Raw genomic sequence first — 15,329 nt, 5'->3', positions numbered from 1 at the left:
GGGAATTTCTCTTACCCTTTTGGATCTTCAAAACATTTTTGTAGAGTTCCATCACTTTCTAGTCTATCTGTAAAATGTTTCAATTCCTCAGAAAGAGAAGACACTACAGAGAAAAAAATTACATGTTATAAAATAGAGAATAAAAATTTTCACAGCAAGCCGTGGATAAGGATAAAAGATATACAAGGTGGTCTCAGCTCTAGAGTCTCCTTTTGCATTCCGGCTACCACTCAGCCAAGAGTGGTATAAATATGCGGAAAGATTTCATCTTTTTTTCCTCTGGGTACATACAGATAAAATTGTATACAACTCCTTTTTATGACATTTCTGAAGATGGTCTAATACTTGACTGGTGAGGAAATAGTTAAAAAGGTATTATCTCCATCTGAGATTTCATTCTTTCAAGAGATTTGAAACACTGGCACCGGAAGGAAGAACATATTACAGGCATTGGGCAAAAGTATAATGAGAAATGTTGGAAGAAAATGAAGAATTATGAGTACAAGGTAAAAACAGGTACCAGTTTAGACTTACCATTACATGTAGGCAAAGAATGTAGAGGAAAAAGCATGTTAATTAGTCATTAAGCTAACCCTGGCATATCTATTTGCAATTTTGAGATAATTTCAAATGACAGGTAAGTCTGAGTTCATGCATTTTCTGAGTCTTTTACGTGGGTAAAATTGAGTATTTCGGGCTCTAGGTTAATGCATAGCTACACTATTAGGAGAATAGCTACTTCCTAGAAAGTGGAAAACTGATTCCTGGGAAAGAATATTTGCAACTTTTATCAGAGACAAACAGCTTATTTCCTTATTAAATAAAGAGTTCATACAACCAATAACTCAATTAAAAAAAAAATGAAGAAAGGATACAAATAGGTAATATATAGAAAATAAAGTACAAATGGTTCCAAAAGTACAAATGGCTGAAAAAATTTATCCTCTTTGAAAGAGAAAGGAACGCAAATTAAAACTTCAAAATATCTTTTATTAGCCATCAAATGTTAAAAAATCTGGACAATCAGGGTCAAGATGGTGGCTTAACAATGTGTGCATTTTAGTTCGTCCTCCAGAACAACTACTAAATAACCAGGAACAGTACAGAACAGCTCCTGGGGCCACGTCAGTGACCAGACACACAGTGTACCCCAGTCTGGACCAGTTGGACCGGCTGCAAGCACCCCCAGAACCGTGAGTTCCCAAAGCTTAGGTGGCCGGCGCCCCTCCCCCACAGGCTTCCCAGAGGGGAAAGGAAAGGAACTTTACCAGCAGTAGGGACTGAGCACAATCAAACGCCAATTGTGGAATTAATTAACAAATTCTGACTACTAAAAATAGGCTCCCAGCTTAGGTGAACCTGGTCAAAGCCGAGGTTGCTCATTTTTGCCCTGGCGCCAAGGGGGCAGGGCTGACAGAAAAAGGGGGAAAAAAAAAAAAAAAAGAAGGAAACAGAGGTTTTTGTGGCTGTGTTTCTACAAAGGCTTGACTGCCTTTGGATATAGCGGCAGGACTTCTCAGGCTGCAACTGCCCCAGGCATAAGCAGAAACAAGCTCGTCTGGGGGCCTGTCGGGAGCCTGTGCCTTCCCCAAGGGAGGGGTGAAGCCCAACTCAGGTAGAATCCCTCCCTCAAGGAATTCAGACACCAGAGCTTGGAAATTTGAAGCCATTAAAACCAGCCTACAACCTCTCCTCTGTCTCCACCACACCCCCAGCAGGGAGAGTCTGCCAAAGTTAAAGGTACTGCATCATCTTAAGCTTGTGGGATCTGCAGGCAGACAAGCGCCACATACTGGGCAGGATAAGAAAAACAGAGTCCAGAGACTTCACAGGAAAGTCTTTCAACCTGCTGGGTCTCACTCTCAGGGAAAATCGACGCCGGTAACTCTTTCCTTCTGACAGGAGGCAAGTTTGGTCTGGGAAAATCCGGCTGGGGTCCATAATATCTAAGTAGACCATCCTAAGGGTGGGGGCAGAAAGGTACCATGCAAGCAGGGCAAGAAACAAGAAAACAAGAACTGAAAAATTCTCCTCTGTTAAACAAAACTTAAGCTAGAGGTACAGATTAAGCTGAACTGAATGTCAAAGAACAGACAGACAACAAATTCATCCAGCCAGAAAACCCTAGGTAAAAGAAGTGAAAGCAATCTCCAGAATAAACTAATTAACGTAATTAAATGCCTAGACGCCAGCAAAAAATAACAAATCACACTAGGAAAACTGAAGATATGGCCCAGTCAAAGGAACAAACCAACAATTCAAATGACATACAGGAGCTGAAACAATTAATTCAGAATGTAGGAACAGACATGGAAAACCTCATCAAAAACCAAATCAATGAATTGAGGGAGGATATAAAGAAGGCAAGGAATGAACAAAAAGAAGAAATGGAAAGTCTGAAAAAACAAATCACAGAACTTATAGGAATAAAAGGCACAGTAGAAGAGGTGAAAAAAACAATGGAAACCTACAATGGTAGATTTCGAGAGACAGAACATAGGAGGACGGAACATCTGAAATCCGGCAAGAAAAAGAAAATACAGGGAAAAAAATGGAAAAATATGAGCAGGGACTCAGGGAACTGAAACACAATATGAAGTGCATAAATATACGTGTTGTGGGTGTCCCAGAAGGAGAAGAGAAGGGAAAAGGAGGAGAAAAACTAATGGAGGAAATTATCACAGAAAATTTCCCAACTCTTATGAAAGACTTAAAATTACAGATCCAAGAAGTGCAGCGTACTCCAAAGAGAATAGACCCAAATAGACATACTCCAAGACATTTACTAATCAATATGTCAGAGGTCAAAGAGAAAGAGAGAATCTTGAAAGCAGCAAGAGAAACGCAATCCATCACATACAAGGGAAGCCCAATAAGACTATGTATAGATCTCTCAGCAGAAACCATGGAGGCAAGAAGACAGTGGGATGATATATTTAAATTATTAAAAGAGAAAAATTGTCAACTAAGAATTCTATATCCAGCAAAATTGTCCTTCAAAAATGAGGCAGAAATTAAAACATTTTCAGACAAAAGATCACTGAGAGAATTAGTGACCAAGAGACCAGCTCTGCAAGAAATACTAAAGGGAGCCCTAGAGACAGATACAAAGACAGAAGAGAATGGAGAAGAGTGTAGAAAGGAAGATTACGAGTAAAGGAAAATTAGATATGACATATAAAATCCAGAAGGCAAAATAGGAGAAGAAAGTACTACCCATGCAGTAATAACACTGAATGTTAATGGATTAAACTCTCCAATCAAAAGACATAGTCTGGCAGAATGGATTAAAAAACAGGACCATCTATATGCTGTCTCTACTCAAAGGACATGAGGGCAAGGACACAAACAGACATTTACACACCAATGTTTATAGCGGCATTATTTACAATTACCAAGAGATGGAAACAACCAAAATGTCCATCATCAGACAGGTGGCTAAACAAACTGTGGCATTTACATAAGATGGAATATTATGCAGCTGTAAGACAGAATAAAGTCATGAAGTATGTAACAACATGAATGGACCTTAAGGACATTATGCTGAGTGTGATTAGCCAGGAACAAAAGGACAAATACTGTATGGTCTCACTGATATGAACTGACATTAGTGAATAAACTTGGAATATTTCGTTGGTAACAGAGACCATCAGGAGATAGAAATACGGTAAGATATTGGGTAACTAGAGTTGAAGGGATACGGATTGTGCAACAGGACTGAACATAAAAACTCAGAAATGGACAGCACAATATTACTTAACTGTAATACAATTATGTTAAAACACTGACTGAAGCTGCATATGGGAATGATAGAGGGAGGAGGGCTGGGGCATAAATGAAATCACAAAGAAAGATAGACGATAAAGATTGACATGGTATAATCTAGGAATACATAGAGTGTATAATGATAGTGACTAAATGTACCAATTTAAAAAATGTTTTTGCATGAGGAAGAACAAAAGAATGTCATTACTGCAGTGTGCTGAAAATAAATGGTGATTAATATTTTAAAATTTAAAAAAATGATAAAAAATCTAAAAGACTGAAAGAGCTGCATTGGTGAGAATGTGAGAAAAACAAGTACTTATATATATTGCTGGTGAGAGAAAAATCGATAAAATCTCTATGGAACTCAATCTGGTAATTCTTATAATTTCATTTGACATAGTAATCCAATTTTAGGAATTTATCTTATTTTTACTTGCAATATTTACCAAAAGTCTTGTGTAAAAATATTCATTGCACTATTAATTATAAAAGGAAAAAAACTAGAAACAACCTAAAAGTTTATCAGTAATAAACTGGCTAAATCAAAAATGGTACATTCATATAATGGACTACTATATGGCTACTAACTTTCAAGGCAGCTCTAAATGTATGATATGGAACAATCTACAAGGTAAACTGTAGATAAAAAAAAGACATGGTATAGGACAGTACGTAAGTTATTCATTTGATTAAAAAATATAAATGTTTGGAAATACAATAAATATCTCTGCAAGCATACACAAAAGACTGGTGGCTGTGGCGGACTCTGGGGCAGAGCAGAGACTGAGAATAGGAATAGATAAGGAGGCTTACTTTTCACTTTTGTTCCTTCTGAAGTTATACCTTAAGCATATATTCATATTTCCTTAAACGAAATAGAAAAAAAAGAAGAAGAAAACGGAAGCTGGTTTTGTGAGGCAGCAGCTCCTATAAATAGGGAACATATAAGCAAAGTTTTGGCTGACCTTAAGAAAGGGTGCAGCCCAGGGTCCAAGTACACTTATCTATTCTTAGCAAACTTACCTTTGGTTTGGAAACTTTCAAGACTGAAGCCCTTAGTGCCCCTTAAGAAAGGTTCAAGTTTCTGAATAGAGAACTAAATAAAAGAAAAGCATTTTCAGTATAGCAACCAAGATTTTCCAGGTCACGTCTGAAATCATGCAATTTTATGTTTAACAAATATGAAACTAAACATGATTTAATAGTTATGCCTAAATTGACTTTCCATAAAGTCAAATGCACCGATCAGGAAGAAACCCGTTGTTGGTCAACCTATATGTTTTGATTTGGGATCCAGAGTAAAACGGCCATTTAATTCACACAAATAATTTGTTCATCTTAATTGTTGTGAGCATCAGCTAACCATATAATACATAATATAACTTTTAAGCTATTTAACATGGTCATATATCAACTTAGTTTACAGTCAGACCAAAAATAACTGTATTAACTTAGGTTTTGATCTCCATCCACTATTCATCCATAATTCACTTCCACTGGGTAAAAGATAGGAGACTGGGGAAATCGCTAACCATTTAGCTGCTCAGTTAGCAGCAGCAGCACCAATGACACTAGTAGGGAGCCCAGGACAGGGAGAGACCAGCTACTGGGATTTTTTTTTTTTTAATTAAATCTGGTTTTTAAATTAACACAATTATAGGAAAACACGTCTTAATTTCAACAGCGCATTACACAATACTTACTTATCTTTGAGGTTATTACACTAACAGTTTAAAAAAAAAAAAAAGCAAGCACATCCCAGACCCAAGATTCTTACCTGAAAACTGGAAAGTAGGAGAGAGCCAAGCCGTTTGCTTTCTGCTATATTGACACTGATGGATCTGCTGAGCTCTAATATAAAATATCACATTAAGGAGCTGGATACTTATAGAGTTAGTAAACTAAGAAAACTGGAGTATTCCTCTCTCCTGATGCCATCCAATTTAAGGTAAGAATGCCCAAGCAGCCTTCTCTGGTTAAAGGGAGAATTCATTTGTGGTCATAGCTAATTTCGCCAGGATTACCAAGGGATGAACTCTATTCATTTGTTTATCCAAACTATGAAAAAATGTCATAATAATCTACATATTAAAATCTTGCCTTGTTGAACAAGGTAGGTAAAAAATAATTTAACTTTTTTTTTCATGACTCACATTCATCATTGAAAGATAACATTTGCGCATTATATATGTGAGGCACTGTTATGCACTTTAGATACATTTGTCTTAAGAGTCCTTTTATAAACTCTATGAATAAGAATAATTAGCTACATTGTACAAATGAGGAAACCGACACTCAGAAAGGAGATGACTTTGTCTGAGGCCAGAGATTGGTGGAGTTAGAATTCAAACTTAGGTGTGTCACAAAAACTGTGCTTTCCTCCTTAATACCATGCTGCCACTCTATAATGATGTAATAATAACATTAATAGCTAACACTGTTGACACTTGCTATATAAAAGGGATTTTTTTTAAGCTTTCCATACATCTCATTAAACCTTGAGGAAAATATTCCCACTAAGTTATTTTACAAATGATGAAACTGAGGCACAAATCCTAGGTAACAGGTAACTTGCCAAGGTCACACAGTCATTAGCCTAAAGTGGATGGCCACTATATGCATTTCACATAATTATGCCTTTGAATCCTCAAAAAAATCTAAGAGGTAGAAAGTTTTTTATTTTTTCCATTATATCCATTTAGAAACACGAATACAGCAAAGTTTACTTTGAGAAGTAAGAGAGATACATGTCTTTTTGGCCTCCAGCCTAAGCTGTTCACAGTTCTTATCTCCTTTCTTAATACTCATTGCTATTAGTTAAGAGAAACAGAATACCTTCTCCCTATGACCAAGAAACCCAACAGGTAGTCAGGAATGACCAGGACCACTGTTACTACATCAGCAATTTTCCATTATACAAAATTTTAAGTCCACATGATCTGGAACAGGAATGAAGGTAGGGATAATCTTAAGAAAACAGCTGATGTTTTCTTGGCACATGCATGGAGCACAGTGTATGGGCACTGATATGTCAAGTAGCCATTTCCCCCAGATTTACCTCTAGACATCTGGCCACCTGAAAGTGAGGCAATACTTTTGAGGGCTTACTGTGTGCCAGGTCTTGTATTTATATATATTTAATCCTTACATGACCCTATAAGATAGGTACTATTATCATCCCCAGTTTACTGAAGAGGACCTTAAGGCAAAGGAGGTTAAGTAAACTGCTCAAGATCATACAGCTAGTAAGTTCCTCCTGAAATGTGCTTGATTTCCACAGTATATCCTGTACCTTGATGCTTACAGAGATAGTTTAAATATAGTAAATTCACACAAAATCATATAAATCACATTCAAATATAAGACTTAAAAACTAGATTTTTACTCTACATATTTTTATGTACATCTTCCCTCTGAAATATTTTCAGTTGTAAAGTCTAAAATCAGAAATCAATTCATCCACCTTCAGTTTCACTTTCGGATATTAGGCAGAAAGTCACAGGAAGGAATCTTTAATGCCTCTGATCCTAACAGAGGTGAGTGTTGAATAACTGTAAATCAAAATTTCTATTTATGGTATGGATTACAATGGGCATAATAATGTAACCTAATAGGAATGATACTCAATGCTTACTAAGTGTTTTACATCAGTGTTTATAATCTTAGAATAATCCCACAAAGTGGGTAATACTATCTCCATTATAGATGAAGATATCTCCGTTTTAGATGAAGAAACTAAAGCTCAAAGAGGTGAAGTGATTTGCTCCGAGTCACATAGCTATAAGTCAAAGTCAAGTTATTCTACTATGCTCTTTCCTCCATACCTCACTGTCTCTTATCTGAGCTGGAACTTCACTGTCTTATGTAGATAAGCACCCCACCTGTGATGCCACGGTGAAAGGGAAGAAGTGACTTCCGCCGGTGTGTTTCTTTCATGCTTGCTCGTCGCCAGGATTGCCTCCTGTCCTGATGATGTGTAGACTGTTCTTGTGGGGACAACTGAAGGGACCTGGTCTGAAATTCCCCCTGGTGGTTGATATCATAACTTCCTCCTTTTTTAGGGCTAGAGCCAAGGTGAATTCTTTCCTTTGAAATGCCTTGCGTCATGTCCAGGGAGGCAGATGAGTTAGTACACACTTCCACCTGGTTGGGACTTGACTCCAACTGATGATCATGAGTCTTAGACATCACTGGTTCCTCTTCTAACACTTGTTATGAAAAAGTTAAAATACAGAATCAAACCCACCACAACTAAGTATCTGCAAAAAAACATGGAAAAAGAAAATGTATGCCCCAGCTCATAGAAACACTGAGGAACCATCTCTTTAAATACATGAATTTCAAATCTACGTGGAGCCAGGACATCATTCGGGTATAGCTGAGAAGCCTGAATCCAAGTACTGAATTACACTACAATACTCACCTTCAGCAGTCTCTGATCTAGACACTGAAGTCATCCTGGATAAAGAGCCCTGAAAAGTGAAAAGACCAGGTGATCTGTTCTCTAGCTTTCACCCTGTCTCACTGGGGTTTTAATACCCAAGAATAGGCCCTGTGCTTTCCAGCCTCTCTGAACCGCCCTCCCCACCAACCATCTCCACTCTGCACTTCCCTGCACCTATCTGACAAGGCCAAATTCAATCTCATCTGTCTTTTTACACGAGAATATCAGGAGGGGTCATAGCCTCCTATTCTGAATTTCTACAGAACTCATCACTAGAAATATTCATGCCTCCGTACACACATACCCTACCCTTGTTTCCCAATTATTTTGTATTCAACTAGTCTCTAATTCCCTTTATGGCATTGTGATCTACCTGGTCTTCCAACTGAGAAAAATTACAGCATACTTCTCCTTATTCTTAACTCTCTGGATCCAAAGTCTTATTCATTCTACCTCTTAACAGTCTCTTAATCTTTTCTCCACTCCCATTGTTACTAGTTTAGTTTAGGTTTTATAATACCCCAACTTCACCCCACCCTCACCATGTCCTAATCTTTCCACTAATTTTCCTACATACAGTGATATTCTTCTCCAATCCATTCTTTACACAGCAGCAGACATTTTTCCAAAGTGCATTTAAGAGCTTTCATAAGCTAGACCCAGTCTACTCATTCTCGCTCCTGCCACTCCCACCTGTCTCCTCCATGCCCCCTACATTGCAGCCACATTGATACATCATTCCCTGTATTACTTTGAAACCTTGCATTATCTATTCTTTTACCCATAAAACATATTCATCCTTTCCAAGCCACCTCAAATGTGAATCTTTCACATCACTTCTCTTTGGCAGAATTGGTTGTTCCACCCCTTGGTCTCCCTAGCACTGGGAGCACTAAAGTTTACATGTTTACTAATTACTAAACTTTACTAATATTTACATGTCTGTCTGGCCAGCCTTTCTGCATTTGTATTTCCAATGCCTATTACAGACTATTTTGTCTCCAAAAAGGCAGGGACATGTCTGAGGCCTCTCTATCTTCCACGCTCGCTTCTCCCTCCCAGCAGAAATCTATATGTGGGGGGCATGCTTAGTAAATAGAAATGAATATATGTGAGGGACAACTGGAAAAGATAACAGAACAAAACCCTAAATTCCCAAAGCCCTTATGATTGTATCAAACAGATTGAAGCTTGGATAGTAAGAGCAACAACCGTCATTGTTTAATCCTTATTATGTACCAATACCTGAGCTATACATAAGTGCCTTATTTGGACCATCATTGCATTTCATCCTTTCCACAACGCAAATATTAATTCCACTTTGCATATAGAGGAAGTGAGGTTTAGAAGGCCAAAAGGCCTGGCCCAAGCTTGCTATACAGTTAGTCTGGATGGAGCAGAGGAGGCATTCGAACTCAGGAACTTGTGACCCCCAGCTCTCCGCCCTGTCCCCCGCCGCTGTTCTGGAGTCTAGACTATCGGTTCTACAAACAAGCCCAGAGCCCGGGAAGGTGCAGCCCGCTCTCAAGTTTCCTTCACCCGGGAGGGGCCCGCAGCGCCCCCGGGGCCCTCCAGTCCCCACTGTCTCCCCGCAGTGCGGGCGGCGGAACGGCGGGGGGGGGGGGGGGGCTGAGGGGATCCAAGACACTGGAGCTGAGGTAAATGGGACCGCTCCGGGAAGAGGTCTGCGACTTTCTGACCTCAGAGAGACGTCCTTCCAGCCCGGAGCCGCGGTCCCTAAAACACAAAGTCGCAAGGTACTCTTTCTGCAGCACCGGGTCACCCTTAGGCCTCCTTGGACACCGCAGCCGCTCTTCAGAAGTTGGAGTTTGATGCACAACCCGCCCTCAGCGTCACCACCTCGGCTCTGGGAACTCCCGCCAACTAAGGGCGCATGCGCAGCCGGCCGCTTTGCGGATCTGCGCGCGCGCGAATCGCAGGCGTCCTCCGATGCGCATGCGTAAACCGATGGGCGATGGTCCTGGAAATCCTGATTCCCTTGTGCTAGTCGTTCCGGTTTCGGATACGACCAAGTTGCCACCTCTTCCGCCAGACCCCGCCCTTGAAGTCCCTTCCCGCGAGCAGCCGCAATGTCGCCTCCCTTGGCGCGCGACAGGCTTCATACACCATCTAGAACGGGGAAACAGAAGCCCAGAGAGCTATTTGCCCAAGGAAGATACAGCGTATCAGCAAGTTCTAGGTACCCTGCCCTGGCAGTAGTCCACATTCTCTCCCTCCATCTCCTTAACTTCGCTAGTGTGGACCCTGTCTCCCAGCGTGGACTGGAAGCCTGAGCTTAGTTTGCCTAAGCCTTTTCCCACTCCTGCAATAGGGCTTTTTCTCTTGTGCTTCCTTCAATATGTGAAAAAGTTAAAGAACTCTGATCGTAGGCCACACTCCCCAAACTGCTTTCAGCTCCCCTGTCCAATCCACGTTGCTTCTTGCCTCCGCTCCATTGTGCAGGCCATTCCCTTTGTTTTTTTCTTGCAAAATTCTCCAATTTGAAGCCTCAGTTGAGGAATCACCCCTCACAGACCCTTCTCTTAGGCCCTGAATGACCCTTCTGTGCTCCCAGGACCCCAACTTGTGCTTGCTCCATTGGCCTTTGCTGGCCTGGGAACCCCCAAAGAACAGGCTGCATCCTCCACACTAGGGTCCCCTCTTGTGCAGCCCTTTCGCAGTGATCCTGTTGTCAAACCAGGTTCGCTGCCCAATGTACACTGAAGGAAATGGGCCACCTGGCAACAATAGCTGTTTCACCTCCAAATGTTGAAATAGGAACAGGCCATGAAGTCTGAAATAAGAGGGGTTAGAGAGAAGCTAGAGCAAGACTATGGTCATCTTTGCATACCAGCTATGGTCGTTGGAAAAGTTTTGTGACTGGAGACAGATATCTGCCTTCCTTTGCCATATGACCCAGCAATACCATAGCTAAGTATCTACTCAGAGGACATAAGGGCAAAGACACAAACGGACATTTGCACACCAGTGTTTATAGTGGCATTGTTTACAATTGCAAGGAGATGGAAACAGCCAAAATGTCTATCAACAGACGAGTGGCTAAACAAACTGTGGTATATACATACAATGGAATATTATGCAGCTTTAAGACAGAATAAACTTATGATGTATGTAACAACATGAATGGACCTTGAGAATATTATGCTGAGTGAGACTAGCCAAAAACTGAAGGACAAATACTGTATGGTCTCATTGATATGAACTGACATTAGTAAATAAACTTGGAATATTTTGTTTGTAATAGAGACAGGAGATAGAAATAGGGTAAGATATTGGGTAATTGGAGCTGAAGGGATACAGACTGTGCAACAGGACTGGATACAAAAACTCAGAAATGGACAGCACAATACTACCTAACTGTAATGTAATTATGTTAAAACACTGAATGAAGCTGCATGTGAGAATGATAGAGGGAGGAGGTCTGGGGACATAAATGAAATCAGAAAGAAAGATAGATGTTAAAGATTGAGATGGTATAATCTAGGAATGCCTAGACTGTATAATAATACTGAAATGCACAAGGTACAATTTTAAAAATGTTTTTGCATGAGGAAGAACAAAGGAATGTCATTATTGCAGGGTACTGAAAATAGATGGTAATTAATATTTTAAAATGTCACCTGTGTGAGACTAAAGCAAAAAATGTTTGTTACAAAATTTATATTTTGACTAGTGCATTTCCTAATATAACTTATGTAGATAGTTTGATTGAACGCTATAAGTACTTGGAATCTCAGGTAGGGCATGAGACTTGGCTGGTTTGTCCAGAGTGATGCCCCGATGAATCCCAGAGTGATTTGATCAGTGAGTGGAAAAGTATCTGCAAAGCCCCCTTCAGGGAGTGGTCAGAACGGGGAGAAATTCTACTTCCCCAAGTTGAACTCTTGATATTCTCACAAGCAGCGTGGACAACCAAAGCTATAGGCAGAGCCCCCAGTCTTGGGGTTTGTTCATATGAAACTTAACCCCTCAAAGGATAGGTCAAGTCTACTTAAAATTTAGGCCTACGAGTCACCCCCAAGAGAGCCTCTTTTGTTGCTCAGATGTGGCCTCTCTCTCCAGCCAACATGATGAGCAGTCTCACCACCCTCCCCCTCTCTGCATGGGACTTGACTCCCAGGGGTGTGAACCTTCCTGGCAACGTGGGACAGGGATCTTGGAATGAGCTGAGACTCAGCATCAAGGGACTGAGAAAAACCCTAGAATGAGCTGAGATTTAGCATCAAGGGATTGAGAAAACCTTCTGGACCAAAAGGGGGAAGAGGGAAACGAGACAAAGTATCAATGCCTGAGAGATTCCAAACAGAGTTGAGAGGTTATCCTGGAGGTTTTTCTTATGCATCAAGTAGATATCATCTTGTTATTCAAGATGTGATGGAGAGGCTGGAGGGAACTGCCTGAAAATGTAGAGCTGTGTTCCAGTAGCCATGTTTCTTGAGGATGATCCAATAATGATATAGCTGTCACAATGTGACTGTGTGATTGTGAAAACCGTGTGTCTGATGCTCCTTTTATCTACCTTGTCAACAAAGGAGTAGAACATATGGAATAAAAATAAATAATAGGGGGAACAAATACTAAAATAAATTTAGTTTGAAATGCTAGTGATCAATGAAAGCAAGGGGTAAGGGGTATGGTAGGTATAATTTTTTTTTCTCTTGCCTGTGTTCTTTTTATTTCTTTTTCTATTGTCTTTTTATTTCTTTTTCTGAATTAATGCAAATGTTCTAAGAAATGATGAATATGCAACTATGTGATGATATTGTGAATTACTGATTATGTATGTTGTTTTATTTTGTTTATTTTTTTAATTAATAAATAAAATAAAATAAATCTGCCTTCTTGAAATTTTCACCCTGTGGTTCTAGGGTGAAACAGACATCTAAAAACAGATGTGTTCGTGGTTCCCTCTCACTTTCTGGGGCTCAGAAATACCCAGTTCCTTCTATGCACCCCATGCCCACCCCTTCCACTCCTCATTTATCAGTGTCCCAAGAACAGAACATAGTATTACCAGCCAGTTTGTCGTTCTAGGGCAGTGACGATACTGCTTCACTGAATCCACACTCTACATTCCCTATGTCCTTTCCCTGCTTTAAATTCTTTCCTGGCCCCCTACTGTCCCAGGATTCTTTCCCAGTAAGATACTGTGTGATTGATCCATTGTCTTTTCTCATTCCCCGCTCAGTGACATCAGACTTCGTTCACCCAGTTATGCTCTGTTCTCTTGCTAGTAGGCTTTCACACATGCTGTTCTCTCTCCCTGGAACCATCTGCCCTCAGTTCCCTGCCTACCAACATGCCATAATCCCCTTTATCTGATCGACATCTCAACCTTAGGTCTCAGCGCAAATGTCTCTTTCTCCATGAAGCCTTTCCTGATTCCTCTGGGTTCCCCGATATTGATATTGGCTTTCCTGTTTGTTGTTAGGTCCTGACCGTTTTCAGAGCTCTGTAAGTATCATGTGGTAGCCAGCTTCAAACATGGCCCCCAACGAGCCCTACTTCTTGGCATCCATGCCCTTGTGTAGTCCCCTCCCACAGTGAATAGGGCTGATGTGTATAACCAATAGGATATTTCAGAAATGATAGTGTGTGACTTGCAAGGCATTGACTCCTGTCCTGCTCTCTCATAGCTTGCTCTAGGGAAGGCCAACCACCATGTTGTGAGAACACACAAGCAGCCCCTGGAGAGGTTCACACAGTGTGGCACTGAGGCCTCTTGCCAACAGCGAGCACTGACTTGCCAGGCATGTGAGTGAACCACCTGGCAAATGCATCTTCTGGTCCTGGTCAAGCATTCAAGTGGCTGCAGCCTTGACTGACATATCACTGCAACTTCATGAGAGACCCCGAGTCAGAACTCCCCAGCTCCTGAATTCCTGACCTACGGCATCTGTGTGAAAGAATACATGTTTTAGGCAAATTGTCTTCCCGCACCACCGTCCACTTTTTGTTGTTGTTGTTGTTATGATAAATTTATTTTGTCTTACATAGAAAGTTCAAGCCCATCATTCTTTTTACGCAGTTTGCATTTGTTTCTTGGCAGTCGTATCATACTTCGTGGGAGACTGAGGTGTCATCAGCTAGTAGCTGGAACATCTGTTGCCCTCCCAGGTGACCCTAAATCAGTCAGCTGGCTGGGTATTCCCAGGGCTCCCTCTTTCTCTGGGGAAGGGGGTGGAGTTGGGGTTCAAATTTGCTGGGACCTCCACCCACTACAGAGAGGAAGCTAAATCCATGGAAACTGTTCATATCACATACTTTATTTCCAATCTACAACCATTAAAAACCCTTTGTAAGTTTACACTGTACAGTTATTCTCATGTCTGCAATAAGACATGGGGGCAGGGAGAGCTGGTAGATTGAACCACGGTCATCCTAGCAGCCAATCCATCCTGGGAAGAAGCCTTTTGAAGACAAGAGTGGAGAGGAGAGAAAAACAGGCAGAAAAGGACAGGTGGCCCAAGGATGCCCTTGGTCCCTTCCCTCCTGAGGGCCTTTCTTTAGGGGACCCCCAAAGCCCATGACTGCAGGATCCTTACCAGGAAACCAAGCTGAGTGAGAAAGGGACTTCACAGTATTGGTGGGGTTCTAAGGAGGAAGGAGGACAGCTTCTGGCTCTCTTCCCCCAGCGACTGTGGGTTAGAGCTGGTTTTTTGGCACTGTCTACAAATTCTCCTGGAGGTAAGAGGAGGAGGAGCTGGGGATTTAGGATTATTTCCTTGAGTTAGGTTGGAAAGAGGCCATCAGGTACATGGTGAGGTTCCCAAGGGATGAACCAACAGGGTCTTTTGCCTCCTGTCACAGGGCTCTCATCCTGTTCGGCTGGCAAGACCCCACACAGCCTTTAGTAAAATTCAGACAAGCGAGAAGGTGAGCAGGGCTGGAAAGAAAGCCAGGGGCAAGGAAAAGAAAAACCTGATGCCTGCTCCCTGTTCTCTATGTTCGAGGAAGGGCAGACCACAGGTTTGGGGGTAGGGGGCAGGGGTGGGGGCGGGTGGCTTCTGATCTTTCAGAGTCCGGATGAACCTGGTGTTTGTACCTGTTTTGGGTCTGGGCCAGCTCCAACCCTTCCTCAGATTGTGCTAATTGC

At 41.3% G+C, this 15,329-nt stretch overlaps 1 protein-coding gene across 3 annotated transcripts in view; it reads right to left on the bottom strand.

The window, feature by feature from the left end:
* Positions 1 to 10,109, bottom strand: part of DSN1 (DSN1 component of MIS12 kinetochore complex) — a 30,652-nt gene extending 20,543 nt beyond the window's left edge. Inside the window, exons 1-6 of one of the 3 annotated variants that reach the window (XM_077169440.1) lie at positions 9,913 to 10,109; positions 8,192 to 8,240; positions 7,650 to 8,027; positions 5,546 to 5,619; positions 4,792 to 4,864; positions 16 to 103 (exon numbers count right to left, since the gene is read on the bottom strand). In XM_077169440.1, the coding sequence (XP_077025555.1) occupies positions 16 to 103; positions 4,792 to 4,864; positions 5,546 to 5,619; positions 7,650 to 7,956 (542 nt within the window). In that variant the 5' untranslated portion in view covers positions 7,957 to 8,027; positions 8,192 to 8,240; positions 9,913 to 10,109. The remainder of the gene's footprint in view (positions 1 to 15; positions 104 to 4,791; positions 4,865 to 5,545; positions 5,620 to 7,649; positions 8,028 to 8,191; positions 8,241 to 9,912) is intronic. The other 2 variants (XM_077169430.1, XM_077169449.1) reach the window with 2 other exon arrangements.
* Positions 10,110 to 15,329: the final 5,220 nt, after the last annotated feature.

The sequence above is a fragment of the Tamandua tetradactyla genome, chromosome 1 (assembly GCF_023851605.1).
Source record: "Tamandua tetradactyla isolate mTamTet1 chromosome 1, mTamTet1.pri, whole genome shotgun sequence".
Classification (NCBI taxonomy): domain Eukaryota; kingdom Metazoa; phylum Chordata; class Mammalia; order Pilosa; family Myrmecophagidae; genus Tamandua; species Tamandua tetradactyla.
Note: the sequence above shows the minus strand (reverse complement) of the source record. Positions and strands in the feature narration are given on the sequence as shown.